We start from the raw sequence: 27,932 nt of genomic DNA, 5'->3' as shown, positions 1-27,932 counted from the left end.
AATCCTGGAAATGCAATGTGTTTCAATGAAAGCCACAGAGGAAGTTCAGCTTTTTGAATTTGCACGCTTTAGGCTTGAGCTGCTTTCCTTTAATAAATGGAGGTGTTTTATAAACAAAGCATGATTTGCACACTCAGCCTACAGCATTCCCCATTGTGGCAAACAAAGTAACCTGGAGAAACTGCATATCTGTTTTTAGGCAGAGGACTTGATGCGACAAATGAATTTGTGTGCAAGAAGGAAAAGCCCCCAAATTTTATACATTTCATTAACCCCTCCCACCTCCAAGTTGCTGCCTGAGTAGTTGGTGGCTTAAAAAATAATAATCAGAAGTTATGAATCAGCTTTAAGACTAGTTCATTTACTAAACTTTACAGGTCTGCTCTGTGTATGCAGAGTGATCTCTGACCACAGACTGACGATTTGCAGTGATAAAGAGAGAAAACAGCAGTTGGTACGGAAGTTTACATCAGATATTTGTAGCCCCCTCACGCAGAATGTGCTCTTAGGTTGTCAAAGCAGAAAGAAAGCCCAGCTAAGAGATGCCAAAGAAATCCCCCAAAGTCTTCTTTTTTCATAGCTGCTCTGTTCATTTTTTCTTAGCATAAAAAATTGGGGCCAAAAGGTGACGTAGATGTGAACACGGAAGACAAGAAAGAGGAAAAAAAGCAACAGGGAGAGCTCTACATGTGGGACACCATAGACCAGGTAAACAATTTTTTTGTTTTGTTTCTATTTTATGGCACAGAATTTCACAGGTGACTGAAATAAATCCTACAGAGTTGTACTTGAAGAGGGAAAAGAATGCTGTTCGCATATTGCTGTAAATCTTACAGAGCTTTTGCACAGTATTCTTCTAACAGTTATTTTGCGTTCTAGAAATGGACTCGCCATTATTGTGCTGTAGCTAATGAAAAGCTCTCATTCAGTGATGATATAGAGCAGAATACTGAAGAAGAACCATCAAAGGTATTAAAACCATACATTTGTTTCTGTTTTCTGTGATGTTAAAGGCATAGTAGAGTCATAAGTATTCATAATGTGAGAACTGCATTTCATTGCTGTGCTCAGGTTTTAGAGAGCATAATGTAGGAATATGACATTACTCATATGTGGCATACAGGATGGAGTAGCAAAATTCTAGGAACCTCGCAATCTCTGGGTGAAGCTCAGTAATAAAAACTATATGACCTGTTGTGTCACTTACAAAATAAACCTAAGAGATAATGTTTCCCCATGGTTCTTTTTTCTTCTTTGAAGTATAAATGTAGCCTTTGACTCTTACTGCTTGATCAGGGTTAAGAGATTTAAGTATAGAGGTCAGCATGCTTGCTAAATTAGTTTTTGTTTTAAACAGACACTTGGGCTGCCTAGGAAGCTTATGGCAATGGTGAACCAGACACATGCTTCATTCTCCAGCTTCTTAGCCACTTTACTTTACTGGATGCATTAAAAAAAAAAAAGAGTCCACACTTTACAAGAGAGTGAGGATCAAATTATTTATATTATCCCATAGTGTAGATTGTCTCCTTTAAAGGGACTGCTGCACCTCCTACATTAAAAGAGGTGATCATCAGCAACATGTGCAGCCAAATGGCACCCCTTCCTTTCTCTTGGCAAGTGCTTTTCCAAGCGCATCCCCCCCCTTCCCAATTTGGAGCACTGCTTCTTCAGATAAAACTTTATGCTTTCTGATGAACCCTACAAGAGTCGAGCTCAGTGCTAGCTTTATAGAGGAATGGCAAATTGAATCTTAACAAATGGAAATTGTCCCCTTTTATACTGTAGGAAGTGAAGCATGCTGAACTGCACTATGGTGAGAAATGGTTCCATGGAAAAATGAAAGAGGGGAGAAATACTGCCGAGAAGCTGCTCCAGGAATATTGTGCTGAAATGGGTGGCAAGGATGGAACATTCTTAGTGAGGGAGAGTGAAGCTTTCCCTAATGACTACACACTGTCATTCTGGTAACAGATAATTTCTTTCCTTCTGACTTCTTAATGCTTTAGCAGTATGCCATTTTCCTGATTTTTCTACAGGAATAGCAATTTGAGATATAGGAGAACACTTACTCAAGCAAAGGAGAGAGGAAGGCTTTCATAATTATCCCTTCAAACTTCTGAGGTTTTAAGGTGCAACAAGGAGGGGGGGCATCTGAAGGTGTGCTCCTGTCCCACCAGCTGATGGGCAGTAGGACTATGCCTCCAAGCCCCCCTCATTTTTCTCCTTCAAACCTAATGCTGAATCCTGGTTTACACATCTGTTATATTTATGGAATGTTACATTTTCACATGAGCTAATTGATTTGCTGAACTCTACAGGTAAACAAACTGAGCAAATGGACTTCGTGCTTTGACTAACATTTCCTGTTTCCAGTGCCAAAATCTGTGCACCATAATGTCAGTTTCTGGCACGCTATGATTTACATGTCATAAATTCTTAGTCTGAATATTTGATCAGTCCCTATTTTCCCTCAATCTTCCTTCCCACTCCTCTTGGTTCACAAGCTGAATAAATAGCAAGAAACTAGAGGCAAGTGTATGGATGTGTTGGCTTTAGTAAACTAACTGCTTCATTCTTGTCCATGTTTCCCAGGAGATCAGGTAGAGTCCAGCACTGTCATATCCGTTCCTCAATTGATGGAGATACCGTAAAATATTTCCTGACAGACAACCTCACCTTTGATAGTGTCTGTGATCTAGTTCAGCATTACAGAGAAGCACACTTGCGGTGTGCCGAATTTGAACTACGTTTGACTGATGCTGTGCCTAACCCCAACCCTCATGAATCTAAGAAGTACGTATGGCCAAAACAAAATTGTAGGGGGAAGTGAAATGCTGTTTTTAATGCTGAAGCTTACTGCTTGTCACAGTTACTGTGGATTATGGGGAATTTGATTTAAAACAAAAGCAAAAAACTGGCTTAAACAACAACGGTTTAGCAGTTTTGCACTGAATATGTGCTTTGACTTGAACAATCCGGAAAGGGAGAATATTAAAAACCAAGAGCTCCCAGATAGCAGACCAAGGGAGGCTGAGGAGATTTTAGTTATGTGGGATGCTCTTGCTGAGTCCCTTCTCTTCTCTTTCTGCTTTTAAATGACACCCAAGTGTTTTTTTTATAATTCTTATTGTTTTGCTATGAGCTGGAATGGTGGTTGGAAACTGCCATTCAAGGAGCACATCTAGACCATTTGTATCGCAGGATATCCTGCTCATTTCGAGTTTGCTTTTATTACATTGGTACAGCTCGTTACAGTCTGTGTTCCAGTGTTAAACATTGATTTCCTTTTGCAAGTGTTGGTATGTGTTGGTTTATTCTGGAGTAACTAGGCCAGCCTGTCAGATATGTGGATACTCATGCCTGCCAAGAGCTTTCTTCCTCACAGAACCCAACTGAAATGCACTTTGAATTAGCACCTGCAATGTAATCAATGGCCGTTGGGAGGAGAATTAAACTCACACCGCCCAAGCACCTCTGTGCTCTAAAGGTGCGGTTTAAATCCAAACCATGCCTGGTAATGGGCAGTTTCAGTGAGCCCCTTTGAAGTTGTTTCCTGGCATCATAATGATGTCGGGTAAATGACGAGTGGGTGGCTCTGCCCACCTGTTGAAGTTGGCTCACGGACCTGTCGACTGGATGCAGTTCCCCACCCCCGCTGCATTCAGGTGCAAACCAAGGAGGAACTACCACAAGGTGTTGTCTTATATCTACTTTTACTTATAAAATTGGGGTACAAGATTGATAGCGATGGTAAGATCGTTCTCCCTGCCCCCAAAAGAAATGCACTGCTCTTGTCCATCAATAAAAACTCACTGTGTGTTATTATTGCTCTATTAGTTGTTAGGGTGGCCTTCTGCTTCCTGCATCCACGTGCATGTTGTTTTCCAGACTCCAAATTGTCTCATTTGGGCTTCTTATGCAGTGTGAAAGTGACAGAAACAAATGCTGTCAGCATTTAGCAGTAACTTGCTATTTATTTCTTTTATAACAGGGGACAAAGTCTATACATCACTGAGCATCTGATGCTTGAAATCACAATTTTATCACTGATTTAATGGCTTTTATCTTAATGACCCAATTTTATCATTGAGTTAATGGGAATATGTCAAGCTCTGAAAGCTCCTCTCTTCCTGTTTTTGTAGTTGGTACTACAGTAACCTGAGCAGAGGAGAAGCAGAGGATATGCTGATGCGAATTCCAAGAGACGGAGCCTTTTTGATAAGGAAGAGGGACGAACCCAATTCCTATGCCATGACTTTCAGGTGAGACACAAACTTCGTAATTATGACCTGACCTGACATGCATGATCTGCAGATCGGACCGCAAAGCTATTTGTTGCAAGGACCAGAGGGGAGTATGTAGTCCAGGTCTGACACAAGTTAAGGTGTGTAACAGTGAATGGGTATCGGAGGGGCCAGAAGCACGTATGTGGACAAAGCAGGTAGATGGCTACATTCCATAAAGCAGAGGCCCGAGGAAAGCAAAGAGATGCAAGACACAGGAAACTCTGGGGCAGAAACTCCATCAGATAAGAAACTTGGAGAGAGGAATCAAGCCTGAAGCAACAGAGATAAGGCCAGGTTACCTGGTCCAGCTGGACTAATGGGTGGCGGTTCTCCACTCTGTTCACTATCTGTGCTAGTACTACAGTGCAGGAAAGACCTAGCTAAGAGCTGCTTACTCTGCATGGTGGCTGCCCCAGCGGCACAAATTAAGACCCTATGGCCATACTGGCAAAGTAGGGGGTTGGAAGATGGGTGGGGGTGGTGTAGGGGCTGACTAGGTGGGAATGGGGAAGGAGTGGATTAAATGCAAGAATTTTGGAGCTTATAATGCTCACCTTATGTACAAGGCAAGTACTGTAAGCCCCTGAGATGTGCATTTCTGAACCAGGAAATTCAAGGATCTCCCCCCGTCCCCCAATCTGTCTCTAGATAGCCAAATCACTCCTGCAATAACTTGCCTAAATAGGAGGAAAATGAAAATGCCACTTCAGAGCTTAAGGACTGATAATATGATATGGCTGTTGTTGTTGTTGTTGTTATTTTGTCTTTTTCTAAAGCTTGCTCTTCACTGTTTAATCCCACAGAGCTGAGGGGAAAGTAAAGCACTGCCGAATCAAACGAGAAGGCCGCCTCTTTGTCATGGGAACATCTGCTTATTTTGAGAGTTTAGTGGAACTGGTGAACTACTATGAGAAGCACCCGTTGTATAGGAAAATGAAATTGCGCTATCCTGTGACGGAGGAGCTGCTGGAGCGCTACAGCACGGCAAGCATTTTACCTTTTTAACCAAAGCGCCAGGGCTTTGCATAGAATGCTGGGTGGCTTTCAGGGATTTATTGCGGTACGAGTATATTTCTCCCTCCACCCACAAGAGGTCATCCTAAAGGCAGCTTTAGCCTGCTGAGCATTTTGGGATTTTCAGTATTATCCATGGTACCTCGGCCCCTTGCCCATCCCAGGCAGCATATGAAGCAGAACCAATTGGGCTTCAGCACTGGAACGTGCCTTCAGGTACCTTCAGAATGTTCTCCAGACCAATATTTAATGCTCTGGGAAGACCATTGCTTTTTAGCTATGGATAATGGGATCCAAGGGGGTGAAGTAGGAATCCCTTAAAATTAATAAATAGAAAAGCAGGGGTTTCGCTTACCTGGGATTTGAAGCCAGCTTCACATTCTGATTAAGAGATCATAATGTTTTATGCTGGTGTATGCCCTGAATATTTTGCTGTAGCTTTTAGTCCTGTCTACCCTAGTAACACGCAAGAAGGCCTCTCTTTTGACCAGTGTGTCTGGCCAATTGCAAGCCAATGATTCCAAAAGTCTACCTACAGGCTACAGTTTTTGTTTTGGAATGGAAGATGAATATATTAAATCAATCTGCTCTCCAGATTTTGGACTATAACTTCCATTGCCTCAGCCAGCATTTTTGTCCTAAGTCCTTAACCCACACAGGGGAATCCATGTGTGAGAAAATTTATTCTTTTCTGTGCAGAAAGCAGAGGCATATAATTTAAATTCTTTTTACCAATGAGTTCAACGATAAAATAATAGTAATTATTTTTTCCCTAGGTCTTAAAAAAAATACTGCTAATAATAATAATAATAAATAATGTTACTATTTATATGCTGCCCAGCTGACTGGGTTGCCCCAGCCACTCTGGGCAGCTCCCAACAAAATATTAAAAACACAATAAACATGTTGTAAATCACTATGAAAGCATCAATTTCTAGTTTTAATATGAAAAACCAGGCAGAAACCTTTGCCAAAATCCTACTGACGTTTTTTTGAAATCCCCAAAGCTAAGATAGGGTGGGGAAATCACAAAACTCTGCTCAATTGCTAGAAGTATATTTGGACAGTGTAATTTCTTATGTTAGCACATTAACTAGAAAGCTTTGAGTTACTTTTTTCTAGCTGTGCAATTTACTTTCTTTCCCTTTTCAATCTTAGGAGAAAGATCCTAGCTCATTATATGAAGTGAAGGCATATGTGGAACCTGGTGAAATAACACCTTCTGTGGTATGTTAAAGTTTTGCTCAAACTTATTCTTGATCTGAAAGAAAAGAATAGCTGACAGATCCTTTATCTTAATTTCCTGTTTAGAGAATTGAAAGGACTGATGGTAGGTAAAGGTGTATTTGGAGGGCGGGAAAATGTGTATGTATGTGTGTGTGTGAGAGAGAGAGAATGACTGACTGACTATAGTCTAACTTAGCCTTTGCCAAACCTATAGGCTACAGCTCCCATCAGCACCTGCCAGCAAAATGTCTGGAGGGCAATCCAGATTGTTTCTGGATTGTATTCCAGTGTTTGTGGTTGTTCCCCCAAATTCACTTTGACCTAAAGCTCCTTTCCATTTGTTTCTCTTGAAGCCGCAGAGAACTGTTAAAGCCTTGTACGACTACCAAGCGAAAAGAGACGATGAGCTGACTTTTTGCCGAGGGGCTTTAATTCATAATGTCTCAAAAGAAGTTGGTGGCTGGTAAGAAGGCAGCTTTTATATTTTTGGTACGAGTTGGTGATGTTTTCCGTAGACCAAGCTGTGTCTCGACCCTAGATTTCACTACGTGGCTTTGAGCATTTTTTAAAAAATGTGAACCTCTCTATAATACCTCGTTTGGATATGGTGTCTCAAATTTGATTAGCACATGTTTCTCTCTCTTTCAGGTGGAAAGGCGATTATGGGTACAAAGTTCAGCACTACTTCCCAGCCAATTATGTGGAAGACATGTCCTCTGATAACACGGAAGATCTTGAGAATCAGGTAGGAAGATACTTGTTATCTATATTCTAGAGTTTATGATATTCACAAAATCCATTCAGTTATTCCAAAAAAAGGGGTAATGCATTCAGACCCTTTTGTGTGTAAGGTTGCCTTTCTGGATGCTGTCCCACAAGCGTACAGAGATGCAGCATTGTGGACAGAGGGTGGGATTGTATATAGCACTGTGATGTGCACACGAACAGAAAGTTGGGCTTAGTAGCTCTTTAACACTTCTCTGTATGAAGAACGTGTATTGTCAGCTTTGAGATTCTTGGCATGTGCCAATTTCTCCCTATTTCTAAAATGGTGACAGTCATGTGGAGTATTTATTGTCTTACGACTCACATGCCAGTAATAATAATGATAATACTAATCATTTTAAAATTTATATCCCACCCATTTGGCTGGGTTTCCCAGCCTCTCTGGGCAGCTTACAATATATATAAAAACACACCAAAACATCAAATAATAAAAAACAAAATAACCCTATACAACCAACCAACCAACCAACCAACCAACCAACCAATAAAGCAATAGAAACCAATAACAACAATAATAAACAGTTTACAGTTATACCCAAATTAAAATAGCTGTCAACCCCAGCTAAACATTTAACCAACACCAACCTGACCAAAACAAAACAAAACAAAACAGGAACCAAAATTTGAACCATTTAAAACATTTTAGCCAGTTGTCCCAACCCAAGAGTTTTTCCAGCCATGGGCGTAGTAGGAACAGTGCCCGATTTACGTATAAGCTAAACAAGCTATAACTTAGGGCACCACTCTTTTGGGGGCCCCAAAAAAATTTAAAGGAAAAAAACTGGATGTACATTTCCAAAATATAAGATAAAAAACAAATAAAATAAAACCTACATGCAGTTAGAGCTTAATAATTATTTCACTATTAATAGATTTCTTCTTAATTGTATTTCACTATTAATATACTTCTTAACTGTATTTCAGTTCAACAATTACTTCGATAAAATACATATTTTGTTATGTGCAAATGGCTTTAGATACCTATTAGGTCCATAAATTACCATATAGCATATATTCAACACAAAAAACAGTGACAATTTGTTGTTGACAAAGGACAGCTGGACATATAAAGGGCCCCATTACCTTCAGTAGCTTAGGGCCTCATTAAACCTAAATCTGGCCCTGCTTATGAAGGGGGGGCGGACTGCCCCGGATGCCCTCACTTAGGGGGGGTGACATCCGGCGCGCTGCCCGCCTGCGACTCCCAAGCCTACACCGAGTGATCGGGATAAGGGGGGGAGCTGCGCTGCTTTGCTGGCGGCATTACCCCCTTCCCCCTTCGTTTTGACAGCTTGGGGGAAGCTTGGGAGTCACTGGCAGCCGGCACATCAAATGTCCGTCAAGGGCAGCTTACTCCGACCCCATGTGCGGCTCGCTCTGCCCCTGGCTGCACTGTTCCGGGCACCCAAGTGGCTATCCTGTGCATGGGAGGGCACCCTCTGCACCACGTCCCCCTCGGGAGCACACCCGCCCTGGGCAGCGCGGGCATATGCTCTGCCGCTGGTTCCAGCAATGTCCCAGTGCCTCCCAGGAGCCTATGTTACCTGTTCAGGGTGAGCTTGGGCACTGCCCCCTAGGGCAGGTGGAAATGGACCTTGTAACAGGGAGCAGCCTTCCCTCCAGCACTCTGTATGGCTTCCAAGAAGTTTAAAACTATAAAATCAATACAGTGGTACCTCAGGTTACAGACGCTTCAGGTTACAGATAGATAGATAGATAGATAGATAGATAGATAGATAGATAGATAATACTTTATTCGGCTATAAGCCCACAAGGTAAAACCAATCAATAAATAAAATAGCATTTTACATTCTAAAATATCAACTAAAATATTTCAGTGCATAATCTCCTTCACGTTACATACAATCTCTAGATGTACCATATTGTGTCCTTGAATATAAAGATGGTGGATAGAGTTTACTAGATTTTTAATAGTCATGCAGCATTCCATGAAGTCTTTTATATGAAAGAACTGAATTCAGGAATCTGGCAACCTGTAATGTTCTATAAGAGTCAATGTCCTGGAGTAGATAGGCTAGATGTAATTCAGGTGGTTTAGCAACAGTTTCCAAAATGATTGAACTCAGAATCTTTGATTGGGGAACAATATATAAAGGACAATTAAACAAGATATGATAAAGGGATTCTATTGATTTGTTGTCACATGCGCATAAAACAGAGGTTTTACCATTAGAAAATCTATTGCTCAGCACATTTGAGGGGAACACATTAAATCTGGCTCTAACAAAAGCAAATCTATGCGACGCAACCGATAAGGTAGACAGATATCAAGGTATCTGGGACATAAATGTAATGCCCTGATTTATCGGGGAACATGTACCTCCACCTGTAGTAAGATTTTGTTGCAAATCAACCTCCTCCAATCTTTGTTTGATGACCTTTTTTGCTGTAATTAGATCTAAATTTAGTATATCAGAAGGCGAGATTCCATAAGACAACAGTTTGGAATGGATTTTTGTTGCCCATGGGCTGGTAAATTCATCTCTCCAAAGGCACTGAATAAGATGGTAATTGGGCAATTTATGCCAAAGGGACAGCCAGTAATTAAAGGCATGTCTCCACATCAGGATCTCTAAGGAGGGGGTCTTAAGTTCTAAGCGAATAGCCAAGTTGCTTACACAGGAGGGTAGTTTCAAAAGGCGTCTGAGAAAAAGATTTTGCAATGTCACCAGAGGCATGAGGTTTACAAAAGCGCCCCATAGAGGGACCGCATAGGCCATAGTTGCAACCACTTTTGCACTATAAACTTTTAAGGCAGATGGAACATGCATAGCCCCCTCTGTAAAGAAAAAGCGTAATAGAGCATAGATAAGGGCTTTGCCCTTATTTTGTAAGTATGTGGTATGCGCTTTCCATCCCATATTATGCTGGAAGTAAATTCCTAGATATTGATTCAGGTTACAGAACAGAAATTGTGCTCCGGCGGCACAGCGGCAGCGGGAGGCCCCATTAGCTAAAGTGGTGTTTCAGGTTAAGAACAGTTTCAGGTTAAGTACGGACCTCCGGAAAAAATTAAGTACTTAACCCGAGGTACCACTGTACATAATTAAAGCACACAGTAACAATTCCATTGGGGCATTAAAGCAGCCTCAAATAAACCATACAATAAAACGATTTATTAGAAAACATGAGAATTAGAAACTCTTAAACACTTCACGCAGCAGTTAAAACAATAAAATCAGACATTCAGCTCTGCCTAAACAGGTGTGATTGCATGCCTGAATAGGCGCTAAAGTTTATGCAGAAACTGGCCTGGAAAGATCTTAGGGGAACTCATGCCTTTGCTGTGGTAAATGAGGCTGGACTTAAGTTTCACCTTCTGGTGCTGCCAGATTAACATGAGGGGAGCCCATGTTTCTTCCTTTACCCCAGCAGTGTTGGGAGGAGTAGTGTTGCTACAGCTCCTGGCATGGCAATGCAGATCTAAAGTTCATGTGCAATGCTTAGCCAAAAATCCTGACTTTAATAAGGAAGCATATGCATGAGCTGTGTGTGAATGCACAGAGCCTTTTGAGAGGCATTTTGCTTCCCGTGATATATACTTTTATAAGTAACTTAAATAAATAAATATTGGTGTTCAGTGTTAGTTATGCCAGTGCCCAGAAGATAAGATTATCAAACTGGGTAAAGGATGCTTAGCTGTGCTGGTTAAGAATGCAATGGAGCGTGAAAAATCTGCAATGGTCTCAGAAGGAAGAACTTGATCTTCTGAAAAGCTTTCCGGCTCTGCCAATGAATTTCAAGGAAGGCAACTATTAGAATGTTAATAATTACTAGCTTTGGTAGTAGTAAATGGACTTCCTTAATCTTATTATCACCAAGCAGTTTAATTTTTTATGGTTGCTAATATTATTCAGTGACAGGAAACCCATACACTTCAGGAATGAATATGAGTGTAGTTCCTATGTTCTGTCACTACAGAATAAATAGAAAGTATAGATCGAAGGCAAACTTGAAAAACGAATTGGCCACATCACTGTAGCAGTTTAATTAAGCAGCAAAACTGCTTAATTAGTGATCCAGAAGCTCTGCTTAAGCAATAATTCTTCCTTCATGGTGAATGAATATCATTTTTTAAGCACTGGTCCTGGGAATTTAATGAATTCATTTTTTACACTCCAAGGACATTTGATAAAGGGGGCAAAACAACCAACTTCAAACATAATAAATCTTTTCATTTCAGATAATTGAGGACAATCCTTTAGGGTCATTATGCCGGGGTATTTTGGATCTCAATAAGTATAATGTTGGTATGTATCCTTCTGACTTCCTGACTCCTTACGTGTAAAGTATCTTGTGTATGTGTGTGTGTGAGAGAGGGAACAGTTTGTCAAGTCTACCTATTTTTTATTCCAATATATATATATAATCTTTATTGCGGTCTAACGACCCATAACATGGATTCAGAATAAAATACAGATTCATACAGACAACCCCCTAGGGAAGGGAGACTGAAGCAATATTTGTTTAGTCATGGGTATGTTGATCTTTGATTCGTATAACTACTGAAAGAAACTTTGCCATGGCCACTGTGATATTATTGGACTTATTTTTTAGATATATCTATCCTTTAACATATCTGAACTGTATTTTAATTTTTGAATGACAAGTCTTCTTCTGAAGGGCAATACTGTAATTTCTTATCCAAGTATAATTTTGGAGGGGGGATGCGGATTTGGAGGTGAGAGGGAACAGATGTACTCCTCTTTTAAAAGGATGGATTTAATGCATGCTCAGAAAAGAATGGGGAGGGCACAACCTGAAATAAAAATGCACTCGAAAGGTTCACAAAATGGTAGAGTGTTTCTGTAAGGCAGAAGAAGCTGGTATTGTTGCCTTTTTGCCACTTAGAAATATTCTTGTACAACTGAGGTTGTCCACTGAAGAAGTGTATGGTCCCCAAAGCATTAAAATAAAATTTGAAAAGGTATGAAAACAACTACTGGTGTGTTGTGGCAATTGAAAGTCTAACAGATTATGGTGATCATCATCTGAGACCCTCTTTCATGTGCCACTTCCATGAGAGGTCTGGAGGGTGGCAACATGAGAACGGATCTTTTCTGCGGTAGCTCCTCGCTTGTAGAATGCACTCCTAGGCATCAGGCAAAACATTCCTCTTCTCCCAGGCCTTTGGCTAATTAAACAATCTATGGTCTTTTAACTTGTAGGATAGGGAGGGTATCATTTTCGTTTGTTACTATGTTGTGTATTTCTGTGTTTTTATACTGTAAAACCCTGTGATCCTCGGGTGAAGGGTGGTATAGAAATCTAAAAGATAATAATAAGCCATGATAAATAAACTACAAATAGATAATGCCAAATTTATTATGGCATGTGGTGTAGTGAACTCTGGTCCATTAAAGCTTATGTTATAAATGAATTGTCAGTCTTTAAGGTGCCCCAACACTTGAGCTGCTCTCATGTGAATCAAAGGATACTATAGAGCAGTTGAAGAATGCTGAGGCTTTTAATATTACTGTTTTGTAATAAATGTATGTTTTCACTGATTAATGGGATCCTACCAGGATCTCGTGCAAACTTCTCTCAAGTGCTATTTGATGTCTTAAGATGTGTTTATTATGTACATATGATTTATTGTTTTGGATTCCCAATAGTAAAAATGACACAGGGAAAACATGGAAAGTCTTTTGTCTTTATCCTGGAACCCAAGAATCTTGAAGATGCTCCTGTTGAATTTGCAACAGAAAAGGTGGAAGAGCTATTTGTATGGTATCAAAGTGTCAGGGAAATCACAACGAAAACTACTGAAGAGGTACTACGGAAGCCATAATTTCCAGTACTTAATTTTTAATAAGAGTGATTTTGATTTGAGCAAAGACTGAAGGACCAGTAACATGGTCCACACCCAACATCTGATTCCCTTGCAAGCAAAGGGGCTTTGAGAGAAGCCTATATCACCACCATTTCTAAAATTCTATATCATGCCATATTTCCAATATCATGAAAGCATAATACGCACCTTTGTGTTTTGCTTTATGTGCCAATATCATGCAAGTTTAACTTGAAAATAATACCTCAAAGTGTGACTATGCAATCAAAGCAAGATTTTTTTTGGTGGTGTAAGTTCAGGGTTTTTTTGGCCCTGCACTGCCAAAATGTTTTTTCTTAAAAAAAACACACCACACCGAACCTGAAAGCCAGAATTCATACTTGGAAAGTAGGGAAGTCTTTGTGCAGGGCTTCACTAGCAGAGCCAGTTAGTTGAATCCGCGCCCTTGTTTCAACATCACTGCAATTTGGGCACAGAGAGCGATCAGGGACAAAGAGAGAGTGCAGAGACAAATTTAAAGTTGAAAATTAGATTTCACAATTTTCTGTTTCTTTGACACCAGCTGAGGGATCTCAGTGCAGATGACTGCCCTGGACTAATGTTTTAACTTGTGTTAAATCCTCAGGAAAATTTCAGGGTGTTCTGGGAGAAGAAGCAGTTAATTGCCATGGAATTGTCTGATTTGGTGGTATATTGCATACCCACGAGCAAAACAAAGGACAACCTAGGTAATGTATTTTTAATTATGAATTTGAACTCTTCATCTGCTAGATTGCTAGACATGATCAAAGAGTATACTAGGATGTGTCTAGAGAATAGCAACAAATATTCAAAGGAGGTTTAGATGCCTGAGGAGTGAGAGAGAAAGAGCGAGTTTGGTTGGCTTAGTGTGGAGAATGGAACACTGGGGGAAAAGTTAACCAGTCTCCAAAAACATGTGACGTATGAGATTCAGTTATTCATTGCTTGCTTGGTTGGGGCAGGATTAAAAATAATGGTTAAAAATTGCAACCGAAGATTTAGACATTTCTAACTGCAATAGTGGCTGAGCATGAAAGCTGGGTGCCTAATGTTGTTAATGAATCTTTATCTCCAGAGGCCTCTTAAGAGCAGGTTCAGACTTTGAGGCACTGTAATTCTCTGGATGACCTTTTTGAGGTTGGTGGCAAGTATCAGAGGAATTAGGCTGGGCCACCCAGTGTCAGGGAAAGTGGCTTGCATTGATAGCCCTCCATGCTTGTGTAGGGTATGATAAATGGGTATGCTTGAAGACAGCATTAGAGTGGGTTCTGAGGCTGCCCTTCACACCCAGTGATCCCATTTTCTGAGCAGGTTGTATGACCTGTTGACAGTCCTTTCAAATTGTAGTAACCTGCTTCTCTTATTTCATAGAACTCAGTGGGAGCCACTGAAAATTAAGCTAGCCCTCTTCAATGTAACCATTCGTTAATTTCCATTATTTGGTTGCCCGACAGTGCATTGCAAGAGTGGCGAAACTCAGGGAATTGGTTTGCATATAGACTGCCAACTCTTAAAAAAAATGCCTCATAATTAAAACTTCATAAAATTCTAAAATCATAAGTGTAGCTAATTTCTTTATTTTTTTAAGTTTCTACATATATCTCAGAAGTTTATACACTGCTTAATTGACAAAAAACCCCTCTAAATGTGTTACAAAACATTCATTAGATATATGTATAAAACTGAATGTTAAAAACAAGGAGACATGAAATTTATCAAGCTATAAATGAAGCCTGCATTTTAAAAATACATGATCAAAATTACGTTTCAGCGTGGGGTTAAGCAAATTTGCCTGCTTCCCTGCCACTTTGCTGTGCAGAGTCAAAGCTGCACAAGGTGTAAAGGGCTGAATGCAGATTATAATGTGTCCTGGAACCATTGTTTGGACTTGATGTAGCACCAGTGCCAAAAACATTGGCCATCACTTGGAGAAACAAATTTAGTCAAGGGACAATGAAACTTGCCATCAATATTATAAAGCCTCAGTGAAGGCATATATTAATGAGTGGCTTCTTCTCACCTCTCTTTTGTAGAAAATCCTGATTACAAAGAAATCCGTTCCTTTGTGGAGACCAAAGCAGAAGGCATTGTCAAGCAGAAGCCTGCTGATCTACTAAAATATAATCAGAAGGGACTGACACGAATATACCCAAAAGGGCAGAGAGTAGATTCCTCAAATTATGATCCTTTTCGTTTCTGGTTTTGTGGATCACAGATGGTGGCTCTTAATTTCCAGACACCAGGTAAAAATCTCACAATGGAAGATTTTACCCATTTCTCAACCCACCCACCACTTTATAAGTAAACACCTCTTTCCTTGGTATCCTGCTTAATTGCTTTATTCATACATTCTGTATTGCTGAATTCATGCATTTGGGGAAAGTGTGATACCACTTGTCTTTATTATTTGATGTTTTTCTAATCCCTTTAGATTTATTAATGTAGGAAATCTGGCTAACACATCTTTTCTTTCTCTAGATAAATACATGCAAATGAATCATGCCTTGTTTTCCCTTAATGGACGGACTGGCTATGTACTGCAGCCAGAAAGTATGAGGAGTGAGGCGTATGATCCGGTGCCAAATGAATCCAAGAAGAAACTACAGATGATTTTGACAGTGAGGGTAAATGATTATTATTATGTTTTTAAGTAAATTGCTTATTAAATAAATAAATAAATAAATACCCACCCTTCACCCTAAGGTCACAGGGTGGACTACAACACAAAAACCGTATTTAAAACAGTACCAAAAATAATGTGGATCCCAAAAATATAAATCTCAAGTGTCCATAGCCATGGTAAAGAGGTGGGTCTTCAGCACTGACTGGAAGCTGTTTAATGAAGCTTCCCTCTTCTGTGAGTTCCATAGCCTAGGGGCTGCTATAGAGCTTGCCCTCTCCTAGGCCACCACTCCCCATGTCTATTAAGGTGAAGGAAAGCCAAGAAGGCACCTGAGAGGGTTTGTAGGGAAGGAGGCAGTCTTTCAGATTAACTGGTTGAAGTCTAGATGTTCCTCATCTGTAAAAGTATGTTTACTTTGTTTTCAGTAGCACTTCTGCAGACTCAGCAGTCTGTAACTTCCAGGAGAGATGCCTTGTGGAAAGGAGCTCTTCCATGGAAGGGGACAGGGTCTTTGTGTTGTATCTACCAGTAGCCTGTTTGGTGGCGCACCCCACCCATAGGGCACATGTTCCTTCCCAGTGTCAAACAGTGCTTGCTTGTGAGTTCATTGCCCTTGCTCTCCTGAAGACAAGAAACAGTCTTGTCCTGCTGTTGCCTATGTATTTGGCAATGTTATTTTGGTCTTCCTGGGCTTGAGAAGGTTGGGTCAGATTACCTAGATACCTTTCTATTTAGATAAGGGATTTCTGCCACGAATTTGCTAAAACAGAGTTTAGAAGAAAACGTCTTAGAAGAAAGACAAGCTAAACAAATTCTGTCACTTCATAATATAATATAGATCATTCTCATTGTCCTGACAATTATATCCTAACATGAAGTATATGGGTGGCATAATTTTGAAGGTCTGTTTGGCTGGATCCACTATCAAAGTAATAAGATGTTCACAGCAAAAACTGAGCTCTTAAGTCACATTGGTTTCAGTGGATGGGCCTGGATCACTTGTTGAAATCAGTTGTGACTTACTGTGGTTTTTGGGGGTGGGGGAAGATACCTACATAATTTAGCTGTTTGGTGTTGGACTAGGACATGGGTTCAAATTCCCATTCAGCATGTAGCTCACTGGCTCTGGCATTGTGTCGCAGCCTAACCTACTTAAAAGGATTGATGTGAGGATAAAATGTGGAGGGGAAGAAGTGTGTAGGCCATGTTGACATCTCTGGAGGAAAGGTGGGATGTATTTTAAAGTAAAAAAAATCAGCAACTAAGTTAAACTGTCTGAAACAGGTAATCGGAGCTCGCCATCTTCCCAAGCCTGGCAGAAGTATTGCCTGCCCATTTGTGGAGGTAGAAATTTGTGGGGCTGAATATGATAACAGTAAATTCAAGACCACTGTTGTGAGTAAGTACTTCTTAACTCTCTATGGAAATACGGGTTCTGCGACAATATAAAAGAAAGAAGTTGCGTCGTGCGTTGGAATTAGGGCATGAAGAGTCATGTTCAAGTCTCCATTCATCTTCAGAACTTACTGTGTAACCTTGGGGCAATCACTATGTGTCTCGGCCAAATAACTATCATAGAGTTCCTTGGCTGGAATAACAGTATCATAAATAAGTAATAAATAAACAGTATCATAAACAAATTAAAACAAGTGGAGCAATTGATCATGTTACATAGCATTGCAACCTGGTATGGCATAGTTGAAGGGGTAGCCAACTCCAGCCACCCAGGAGGAACATCATGGCAAGAGGAAGCCCAGCATGGCTCCAGTGAAGGTACAGCTGCTTGAATGTTTCCTCTCCTCTCCTCTCCTCTCCTCTCCTTTCCCCTTCCCATTTCCTTTTATAGCATCTCTACTAGGTTGTGAGCAGGGACTGTTTTATAGCACTTAAGAAGCAGCTGCTTTACAAGTGTTCAATAATAAGAATTGCATCATTTTAAAACTCCACTAGTTACATACAAAGGATAGAAAAAGTGACTCCTTGGAATGTCTTCAGTACGCCTTCAGCATTTTCTTGAAAACCTGGGACATGGTCTGTCCAAAGTTAAGCACTTCTGTTGGAGGGAATTGACAGTGTACTTGATGCTCTGCTCGACATTAATGGAACTTTGGCAGGATGGTGCACAAGTTACTTTTGGAATTACCCACTGAAATTATTGAACCCATCTTGGTCATATGTATTAACTTCATTGAGTCTACTTTGAGTACAACTAGCACTGAATACCACACACTAACTTCCCTGCAAGAAGTATATCAGTGAGGCAGTCAGATCCCCCCCTGCCTTTTTATAATTCTTTGGCACTCTTTTAATTCCAACTTCTTGGCTGTTTTTCTTCTTTCTGACTGCATTCTCCTAAAAAATAAATAAATCAAAAGAAGCCATTGTCTTGCTCTATGCTTCTGATTATTCTTGAAGATAGCCCAGAGAAAGGGGATGGAGAATATTCTGACATCAGCATCGCTGAAAATCATACTGCTACCTGATTATTTCATGATTGCTTTTTCTTGGCCTTTATTAGTAAAAGCAGTTGCCACTCTTTGTCTGCAACCACAGACCCCTGAGTTAGTTCAGCCAACATCTTGCAGCTCCTGTGATTTGAGTCCACATTAGCCTCCAAAGAGTTTAGCTTTCTTCTTTTTCTGAGGTGTTCAAGCTTGAATGGGCTGACCCACTTCAGAATAAAAACAGCTAAACTTCTCCAAATGTTCTACACTTGCCTCAAACCATGGAGGAGCGGAATGTCACAGTTGCTTGCTTTATATTGTGAAATGTTCGTTTTATTACAGATGACAATGGCCTTAACCCAGTCTGGGCATCTCAAGAGCAAGTGAAGTTTGAAATCTATGACCCCAATCTAGCATTTCTGCGCTTCGTTGTCTATGAGGAAGACATGTTCAGTGATCCCAACTTCTTAGCACATGGCACTTTTCCCATCAAAGGAATCAAATCAGGTAAATATCAAGTATAACACTGACAGGTTGAACAAAGGTTTTGATAATTTGCACATTTCTTTGGCTTTCAGATCCTAGGCGACATGTTTGCTGCACACCAAAAGGGGAGCTAGAAAAGTCTCCCTCAACTGATACTGATTGGCCATAAGTGGCTGCTGAATTAAGCTGGGAGGGGGGGTCTTTGAGTCCCAACTCTGTGCATACCATACATATATAAGTAAAACACTTTATTAGATCTTATTGTATGTGGTAAGCTAAGGGTTGTTGTTTTTTGCCATAACCATGCTGATCATCCAGGCCCTGGACCCAAGTAAAATCTTAGCTGTTCTGGCTTGCAAGCTTTTGACTCACCCTTGTCAAGATTTTCCTGACATGCCAACTGCTCAACGTTTCATCATGCATAACCCCCCACCTGGAGTTAATTATCCAGTGCTTAAATGATAAATTCTGCAACTACATCTTTCATTTCCTTAGGCTTTCTGTAATTCTTTGCTTATTCATGGTAGTCTGCTGCTCTAGATATACAGAAATAACTGCTTAATAATTCCTAACCCCTGGAACAATATTTTTATCTTGCCTTTTTCTGAATTTATATTTATTTTATTTAAAATCATTTATGGACAAGGCTCTTTACAAAATAAAACATGCAAACAGCTATTCAAAGTACGGTAGAGCAGGTATTAAGGATTCTTGATATTTTTTCCTCTATTATATTTTTCTCTCTATGAGAGATTTTGAATGCTCTTTTGTAGAACATGGTGAATCAGCAATAAATCAGTGGCCGTAGAAAATCTAAGTTTTTTCAGTGCAAAAGAAATAAGCTTTGTATGTAGTATTTAAGCTGTTTTGAGATGGGGAGGCAAGAAATGTGAATTTAATGGCTGAAATTTCTTCTTCTTGGGGAAGCTCCTCCTCAGCATTATCAGTCCTGCTACAGTGGGCTTATTCCTATGTCAGTAATAAACTTCAGTTATGATGGAGTTCATTCCTTCATTCTTCATCACACTCTGAATCTGGAATGAATCCTGAAATAAATCCCTGCTAAAGATTGTCTGGCTAGCTTAGATTCTACTTTGCTTTTTGAACTGTTGCAGAAATTGAGATCCCTTGTGGCAGCTTGTGGTTTTTTCCAGCTCTGGTTCATGTGACTGTCTTGCGATTCTCCATGATGCCCTGTCTTTCCTGCTCTGCCTGCTGCTTCCTAGTAAATCTCCAAACTCTGTTCTACTTTCAAGAATAGAACAGGTGAGCTATAGGCTGTTCCATCATGTGTACGAGTTTGAGGCAGCCTTGAAGTTATAAGTTAACCTTTCTAATCCCACCCCTTTAGGCTTTCGGTCTGTCCCTCTCAAAAATGGATACAGTGAGGATATAGAGCTGGCTTCCCTCTTGGTTTATTGTGAGATGCAGCAGATCCTGGTAAGTGCAGAAGCTGTTTGACTTCCACCATCCACTAGGATGGAGACCTACCATGCACCAAAATGTCCCCTCACCAACTATGCAGTTCTATTTGCAAAATTGGTGGGGGGATATGAACCCCAATCGTGTCAGTGGGAGCTATTTCTCTTTAACTAACTGCTGCATGGGATGTATGTTCATCAGGATTAAAGCTGGGGAAGGAAGGATGCTCCACCCAACATGATGCAATCCTAATGACATTCCCCCCCCCCCCACCTAAAAGTACATATAAAAAAATTGCAATGTTGTTTGAGCATCAGCACATGTATACAAACCCTGTGTTGCAAGGTTTACCAAGCTAATGTATGTGAAAGTGCTATATAAATACCATTCTTAGGTTAGTACCTAATAACCTCCAGCGGAGTTCTGTTTCCAGTATGGGTTTTTGCTGCAGTCTTTTCTGCAACATAGCCCTTGAAAGCCACTTTTGAGTGTTGGCAGGTCATTGAATGAGATGTTAAGCAGTGATTGCTGCTGGAAGGGAGAATAGGTGGAAATTGCAAACATGAATGGAAGTCTGCAATGCGGCAGAATTTCAGGACGGCCAGTGCCTCCCCTGCCGATGCTAGAGAGCTGGGTGTTGGGGAGTTGTCCCCAGGTTGAATGTGAGCTTCCAACTTGAAATCCAGCTCTGTGCCAGCCTGCTGGATTGATCAATGGGAGACTGGCTTGGAGGGCAGGACACATACTCTGGGGACGGGCCTGACAGAGCAATCAGGCTTCCCTCAAGTCTACTCCTGGGGGATTTGAAGTTGCCCATTCTAGCCCCAGCACCCAGATCTCCTTTGTCAACCCACTTTGTTGCAACCCAACCTCCTTTGTTGCATTTTACATCCTGATTTGGCCTTGCTATGGCAACTGTGATCGCCATATTTGGAGCCGGGTAGGAATTTGCCTATCAGGTGAATTGGCTATGGCCTGGGGTTTTGCCTACCTCATAGCAATCATCACAACTGGCAGTTTAGGCATTGGGCAACCTTAGTCTGTTGTATCTTCAGCCCTTCCCTCCAGAAATAGGGTATCCCATTAAAAGGATTCGTGAAGGAGTTGCTTCTGTTCATATGCCCAGGCGGGCCAGGGCCTCAGCACTCCTCTAGGTGGCAATCCCCTTATTTGATGTAAGTCATTGGAATTCTGGCAGGTGGGCCAGAAATACAGTCGTACCTTGCAAGTGCCTTTGGCTTACACCCCTTTGACGCCAACCCATTTGCATTAGTAACTTTGTTGTGAGTTTTCCATTCTACTATTCTGCAGTCAGGTGTAACATGGCCCCTGATATAGACCCAGTCCAGTTCCTTTAATGGGAGAACATTGAACAATTCCTTATTAAAACCAGTGGGACAGTAAATAAGTGCTTAACTTTGATTTGATTGTGGTGTGTGCATTGCAAGATGGGCTTTCTTTTTCCTTTGAAGGAAGGTGAAGAAGATCTCTATTCATCATTTCGGCAACTACGACAACGCCAAGCAGAGCTGAACAATCAGTTATATGACACCCGACGGAACTTAAAGAATCCCAGCCGAGATGATTTATTGCAAGAGTTCAATAAGAACGAGGGTCAGCTGCAAGTGTATCAAGAGACATGCAACAGGAGGTACTTTGATGGTGACACTGCTCCCAATAAATCCCCAAAGATTCTGGATAATATAGCATAAATAAAGTACGAAGAAGAGTCCAATAAATTACCTTTGTTTCACCTTGATTTGCTAGGAACTATTTTCTCAGCCAAAATAGGCCTGGCTCCTTGAACTAGCAAACTCAACAAACAGGGCTGTCTTCCAGCTGGAAGGAAGCAGTTTTACAAAGCTAGAGAACAAGGCAGCGCCACGGTTCTAGCATGCATGGAGGTGGCACATAGGGAATTAAGACTATCAAATGTTCAATAAATGTGAAGATTTAATTTACAGCCTCCTGTTTAATAATATTTATACACCAGTTGAATGTTAAAAAAGCAGTTTACAATGATGACTCTTAGTATTTTCTTTCCTTAAAATTACGTATTTCCTCATATATCAACTGCTATAGCAATACAATGCTGGCCAGGCGGGGGACTTGGATAGATGCATATCCTGCCACAAGGCTGACTTTTTTCCTTTGTCCTCTTTCAGACTGAGGGAGAAGAGAGTCAGCAACAGCAAATTCTACTCCTAGAGGAACTGGGTTTCCTTTGGTGCGTTATTTATAAAGTCACCCGGTAAGAGGCATTGATTTATTCTGGAAGCGCAGCTTAGAATGGAGGCTCAATAGTCAGAAAAATACGTTTTTAGCAGGGAACGAGGAAAAAATTACATTGTATATACTAGAACAATCTGTACAAAGCAACAACGCTGAAGGGTGGAGTAGCTTGTATAGTAAACTTTAGTCAGTAACAATGTGTGATGTTTGTAAAGCAAGCTTATCAGTTGAGAACTCCAAGCTCATGTGTACCACAATGATTTTGTGCCACTTGTATGACCTTTGTTTTTATGATGGCCATAATTCCAAGAGCTGTGTGTGCTTTTAAGCCTTTCCAAATCCCACTGCAACACACCTTTATCCTTTTTGCTAAGGCCTCCTCTCTCTTGCTTCTTTTGGTAGGTGGAACTACTCTCCCAAAGTTGCCTGGCAGAAGTCTGCCACTGCCCTCAGTTGTCATCATCTGCAGTAACTTGCCTTTGAAGGCACAGCTGAAATTGCAAGGGAGAAAAAAGTAACAGATATTATGGACTGTGCAGGGTTATTTCTACACAATGGCTTGATGAATGCCAGATTTCAAAAGGGGGTGTGTGTGTGTTTTTTGAAATATTAACTTGTAAAATCTTACCAGATTTGTTTTGGGTAGAAATTTTATTTTTAAATGTATGTATACAGCAGTGGTATGTGCGTGTGTGTGTGTATAAAGACTGGTTGGCACTAAAATTTACATGGGTTTGTACTATTTTGAGAGATTAAAAGGTGCCCAACAGTTAAAACTTTGTTTTAGTTTTTACAGAAGCAACTCCTTTTGCATTGGCAAATGCCTATACATGATAGAAATGTTATGTGTGAGACACATTTCTGGTAGACTCCTGCAAAGATGAGTGGGAATGAAAGTATCTTGTATAACTTAAATCTGCAGGGAGATCCTTCAGTCCATAGCTCAGTGTTCAAGTTATTCTGGAATGTAATGCATAACGAACGGACTTGATGCTTACCTCCCCTTAGGCTTGAAGTGCAGGAAGAGTAGATGGGCAGTGGTGTGGGGGTTGTAACCCATAGATTTGTGGCTAATGGACCCCAAGTAAATGCTTTGATTAACATTTGCTTTGCTTCACCTAATGGAATTTATGCTCATTAGTTACAAACCACTCACCTAATAGGCATGCCTTATTTGCAGCCTGTTACTGAAAGTTAAGAAGTGCACTAATTCTTCCTTTGCAACTGTGGCTAGAATCATAGAACTGTAGAGTTGCCAGAGAATCCAAGGGTCATCTATCCTCTGCAGTCGAGGAGCACAGGTAAAGAATCCCAACAGATGGCCATCTATCTCTGCTTAAAAACCTCCAATAAAGGATTGTCACCTTCCACCGTAGTCCTAATAATTTAGTTAATGTCACAACACCACTTTTTTTTGGGGGGGGAACACAGCATTAAAGAAGCAATAGTGGATAAAAATGAACCACTGAGAAAATAAAACAATACTTTACCAGAAAAGTACTACAGTATAGTGGTTAAAGTGCTGGATGGGTGTCCTTTGTCTCCCTGCAGGGCGATAGAAAAAGGCACTCAATTCAAACCACGGCTTGAGAGGTGCCTAATGCCTGCCGATTGACAGATGGGTAGGGCCACTCACATGTCAAAATGATCACTTGGTTTTGGTTCTCCAGTAACAGTGGTTCCCTGCCCCCTAGTGTAGACTAGTGGCACTCCGCATCTGGATTTGGGCATCAACAATACAGGCAATTGTGTACAAGTGTGTTCTGTAGCGATGTTTTGGAGGGCTGGCGAGTCAAAGTGCATACAGAAGAATGGTACTCCTCCCAGGATAGATGACATTGGCTAAAGTGAATGCAATATTTTATTTGAAAAAAATACAGACCTCCTGTACAGTAAATACAACTTAATGGGTGCGATAAAAAAAACCTTTAGACTTCCTGGTTATAAAAAGCTTTCCTCTCCCCCCTCCCATCAACCCTCAATCTGTGACCAGTATGCCACCCAAAGGGTGCACTGACATTCTTGGACAAGTATAATCTACCCATTTACAGCATAGTAGCCTGCAACTATTTGAAACAGCAGAGCTACACACGAACTTTGATCTAATTTATTTAAATAAACTATTAAAACATCTAGCTATGCATTTATAACAGACTGCTCCAGCTAAAAATGGCCTGCAGGCAGCAGACAACAATCATTAGTCTACACTGGCTGCTTTCTTACTGCCATGTTTCTAACAAATAAATAGAAAAAATAAATAAGGGGGAAGACAGGGTCATTTTCAATCAAGAGACCTATAAGTCTCTTGCATATTGAAGCAATCTACGTACATAATTTTCATAATTTAAAATGTTTCTCAAAATGTATTTCTTTATTCAACACAAATTTGGAGCTGAGTTTACAAAAATTGTGTATATTTTAAAAAAGGGATGGCTAATTTATTGTTAGACAACTTCCATCGTCTTGGGCCAAGCTGGCTAGGGCTGAAGATAGTCCAAAAACATTTGGAAGGCCACAGCTTAGCCACCAATGATTTAGACAGTGCTGGTTAGGATACTTCTCCCCCTGTTACTTACAAGTTACAGAGGATCAGCAGCAGCAGAAACTAGCTGCCCTGCAAAGTGCCCCCTCTATACCCTACGGTAAAGTATTTGTTTAAAATATTCCTACCTGATAACAGAGCTCAGTTCTAATATATTACATTCAGTTACTAAAAATTCTGTACTTTTATTTCCTTAAAAAAAAGAAGGTTCAGTATCAGAACTGTACAAACGTCTGCCAGAATATGAAAGCAGAAGCAGAGCTACATCAGAGTCATGATTAAATGTGTCCCTAAGCAGAATGGTACAATACAATCACACCCCAACAGATATGTATGTTGGAACTGGAATAATGCAGTGGAACATGCATTATAGACATACAGTGATTTGTGTATGCTTTTTGGGGAAGAGAATAGTTCAGATAGAGGCAGAGAAAAAGAAAAGCCCCATTTTCCATCAAGAACCGGAATGTCCTTTTATCATAAAGGGTAAATGGTGTCAGGTGCTGTTCTGTTTGGATCAAGAGTAGATAGTGATGACTTCTCGGCCACCACCTCTGACAAGTAACACTCGCTCCAAGCCTTCGGTCAAGACCTCAAGAAATTCCATATCTGGGTCAGCTGAAGTCAAGGCAAGAAACCTCTATAGATTGACATGAAAAGCCTTTATAGAGTTCTATACCAAGTAAATAGCCTTCATGCACACTTAAAACAATCTGAAATCTCTTTGGAACAAATGCAACTCAAGGGACACAATTCAAATAGAGATTAACCCTCACAGAGAGTTGAATTCTTTCACTAAGGCCAATGGGACTTCAAAGAGTTAAATTCTAGCTGAATGATGCATTACTACTATAATTTGCAAATGTTTGAGAAAAATCTCTACCTGGAAACTCAGGTCCCTGTATGCCCCTCCCTTTGGGTAGAAACAGAACTGTATTTTAGTATCATGATGGCCTTTACTTTCCCACTTTCAATTTAAGAATACACAAAGTGATACAGATTGTTTTTATATCATGATGCGCACAACAACAAAATAGAACCTAAAACTAACAGGTGAGCACCACGCGCACACACAGCAAAAAACAACAACAAAAAACTGTAGAGTTGGAAGGGACCCCAAGGTTCATCTGTCCCAACTCTCTGCAATGCAGGAATAAAACAAAGACACAGCTAACTAACAAGCTCCAAAGGCGCTTGGGATCAGCACCAGTTGAGTGAAGTGTCAAAAGGAAGATGAGCTTACCTGGGGCCCAGGCCATAAACAAATAGCAGAAAGCCTGCAATGTTCCTCTTAGCCAAGCAGTCTCTCTCCTGGATGCTCAGACGACCTCTGGCTACAAGTGCCTTTTTTCAGCTCTGGCCGGTTCACCAGCTACGACTCCTTTTGAACAGAAATGATTTGTCTACTGTACATAACATTGATTGGATTATTGCAATGTACTCTACATGGGGCCGCCCTTGAAGATGACTTGGAAACCTGGCCCCAAATGCAATGGCCAAATTACTGGCTGTGGTTCCATTTAGATCACATATAACCAGTGTTCTAAATCAGCTGCATTGGTTGCCAGTTTGTTTCTGGACTCAAATTGAATTCCTCATTTTTGCATTTAAAGCCCTAATCAACTGAGGGCCCAAATATCTGAAAGACCACCTCCTTCCCTACAAGCCTTCCTGGGTGCTAAGATCAACGGATGGGCCCTCTTCCTCTGCCCTCAGAAGCTTGGGGTGGCGGCCCAGGAGGCAGCATTCTCGGCGGCAGCTCCTAAATTGTGGAACTCCTCACAGAGCTGCATCTGGCAACTTCATTATACAGTTTTTGGCAAATGCTTAAGTACCACCTCTTTATCCCTGCAGTTTTCGAATAGCTTAATTCTTGAACATTTTGGCTCCCAAACGCTGCAAACCTGGAAGTGACTGTTCTGGTTTGTGAACTATTTTTGGAAGCAGAACGTCCAATGGGCTTCCAGAGCTTCCTGCAGCCAATCAGAAGCCGCGCTTAGGTTTCTGAACATTTTGGAAGTCAAACGGACTTCCAGAACGGATTCTGTTTGACTTCCAAGGTACGAGTGTGTGTGTGTGTGTGTGTGTGTGTGGGGACCCACCTTATTTTTTAAAAAAATTAGTTTAAAAAAGATGGTTTTAATGCTGTATTTAAAACTGTTGTAACTTGTTCTTGGACCTTAGAGTGAAGGATGGGTAATGAGTTTATTATTATAGTAGTATTAATAATAATATTCATCCTCAGATGAATCCAACTGTGAAGCCTCTTTCGAGTTTGTTTGTTTCTGTGTGTTCTACATGGGGTCATTAAATTGCCATGAAAAAGGATACAGTTTTCATCTCCATCAGTGTTCTTGGGAGGGCCAGGCATGTTGAGAAGAACAAGTCGTGCATCATGGGATCGGTTTACAATGACTTCGTTCAGCTTCACAGCAGTGTGCATCCTCCGGACATTTGACTGGTTTCTGTTGAAAGGTCACAATTACAAGTGGTGTTAGAAGTCAGCAATTGCAAGCTTAAGAGTACTAATGAAAAGCATCGCCAACATGGAATGTTTCAAAAAGTTTAGTTCCCTCTCACTAAAAAGGTAGGTTCTCAAAGACTGCCAAAATCTTGAAATGCTGGTGTGTGCACCCCATGTCCCCATTCTGCTTCTGTTTTTGGTAGGTTATATCAGCAAACACCACACATATAAGGTTATCAAAATGCAATTCTGTCACTTCATATCTCATTGAATGAAATATGAAATTTCCCCATTTTTGCATTGGCCCTTTTTATACATCCTGTAAGGGCCATATAGGAAGAGCTGTAACTAAGTGAAAAGCTAATGCCATTACATGATTTCCTATCTCAATCTCCTGGAGAAAAAGCAATCCAAGAACAAATCAAGGTACAGAGTAAAACTGAGTGAACAGGAAATCTTCAAGTGGGCAGTTAACCGGAATTACAAGCACTTTGACATGGGACAGAGGGAGAACCAAAGAAAAAGGTTTAGGATGTTGCATTTCTTTTGGCACATTGAGGACCAAAAGGA

The 27,932-nt window shown here is 40.7% G+C and overlaps 2 protein-coding genes across 8 annotated transcripts in view; one reads left to right on the top strand and one right to left on the bottom strand.

The window, feature by feature from the left end:
* The window catches only part of PLCG2 (phospholipase C gamma 2), a 66,139-nt gene extending 42,415 nt beyond the window's left edge, over positions 1 to 23,724 (top strand). For 2 of the 6 annotated variants that reach the window (XM_053399549.1, XM_053399547.1), the window contains exons 15-34: positions 604 to 708; positions 880 to 969; positions 1,789 to 1,967; positions 2,596 to 2,796; positions 4,146 to 4,265; positions 5,093 to 5,273; positions 6,462 to 6,530; positions 6,884 to 6,993; positions 7,179 to 7,275; positions 11,521 to 11,587; positions 12,953 to 13,110; positions 13,754 to 13,856; positions 15,183 to 15,392; positions 15,628 to 15,773; positions 17,057 to 17,171; positions 18,559 to 18,723; positions 20,054 to 20,142; positions 21,597 to 21,775; positions 22,290 to 22,375; positions 22,759 to 23,724. In XM_053399549.1, the coding sequence (XP_053255524.1) occupies positions 604 to 708; positions 880 to 969; positions 1,789 to 1,967; positions 2,596 to 2,796; positions 4,146 to 4,265; positions 5,093 to 5,273; positions 6,462 to 6,530; positions 6,884 to 6,993; positions 7,179 to 7,275; positions 11,521 to 11,587; positions 12,953 to 13,110; positions 13,754 to 13,856; positions 15,183 to 15,392; positions 15,628 to 15,773; positions 17,057 to 17,171; positions 18,559 to 18,723; positions 20,054 to 20,142; positions 21,597 to 21,775; positions 22,290 to 22,332 (2,427 nt within the window). In that variant the 3' untranslated portion in view covers positions 22,333 to 22,375; positions 22,759 to 23,724. Of the gene's footprint in view, positions 1 to 603; positions 709 to 879; positions 970 to 1,788; positions 1,968 to 2,595; positions 2,797 to 4,145; positions 4,266 to 5,092; positions 5,274 to 6,461; positions 6,531 to 6,883; positions 6,994 to 7,178; positions 7,276 to 11,520; positions 11,588 to 12,952; positions 13,111 to 13,753; positions 13,857 to 15,182; positions 15,393 to 15,627; positions 15,774 to 17,056; positions 17,172 to 18,558; positions 18,724 to 19,817; positions 19,969 to 20,053; positions 20,143 to 21,596; positions 21,776 to 22,289; positions 22,723 to 22,758 lie in introns of those variants that run through there. The other 4 variants (XM_053399552.1, XM_053399550.1, XM_053399551.1 and 1 more) reach the window with 4 other exon arrangements.
* Positions 23,725 to 24,199: 475 nt separating this feature from the next.
* SLC12A4 (solute carrier family 12 member 4) overlaps positions 24,200 to 27,932 on the bottom strand; it is a 62,282-nt gene continuing 58,549 nt past the window's right edge. For both annotated transcript variants that reach the window (XM_053399554.1, XM_053399555.1), the window contains 2 exons: positions 27,230 to 27,363; positions 24,200 to 25,507 (listed from right to left, as the gene is read on the bottom strand). In XM_053399554.1, the coding sequence (XP_053255529.1) occupies positions 25,416 to 25,507; positions 27,230 to 27,363 (226 nt within the window). In that variant the 3' untranslated portion in view covers positions 24,200 to 25,415. The remainder of the gene's footprint in view (positions 25,508 to 27,229; positions 27,364 to 27,932) is intronic.

The sequence above is a fragment of the Podarcis raffonei genome, chromosome 8 (genome assembly GCF_027172205.1).
Source record: "Podarcis raffonei isolate rPodRaf1 chromosome 8, rPodRaf1.pri, whole genome shotgun sequence".
Taxonomy (NCBI): domain Eukaryota; kingdom Metazoa; phylum Chordata; class Lepidosauria; order Squamata; family Lacertidae; genus Podarcis; species Podarcis raffonei.
Note: the sequence above shows the minus strand (reverse complement) of the source record. Positions and strands in the feature narration are given on the sequence as shown.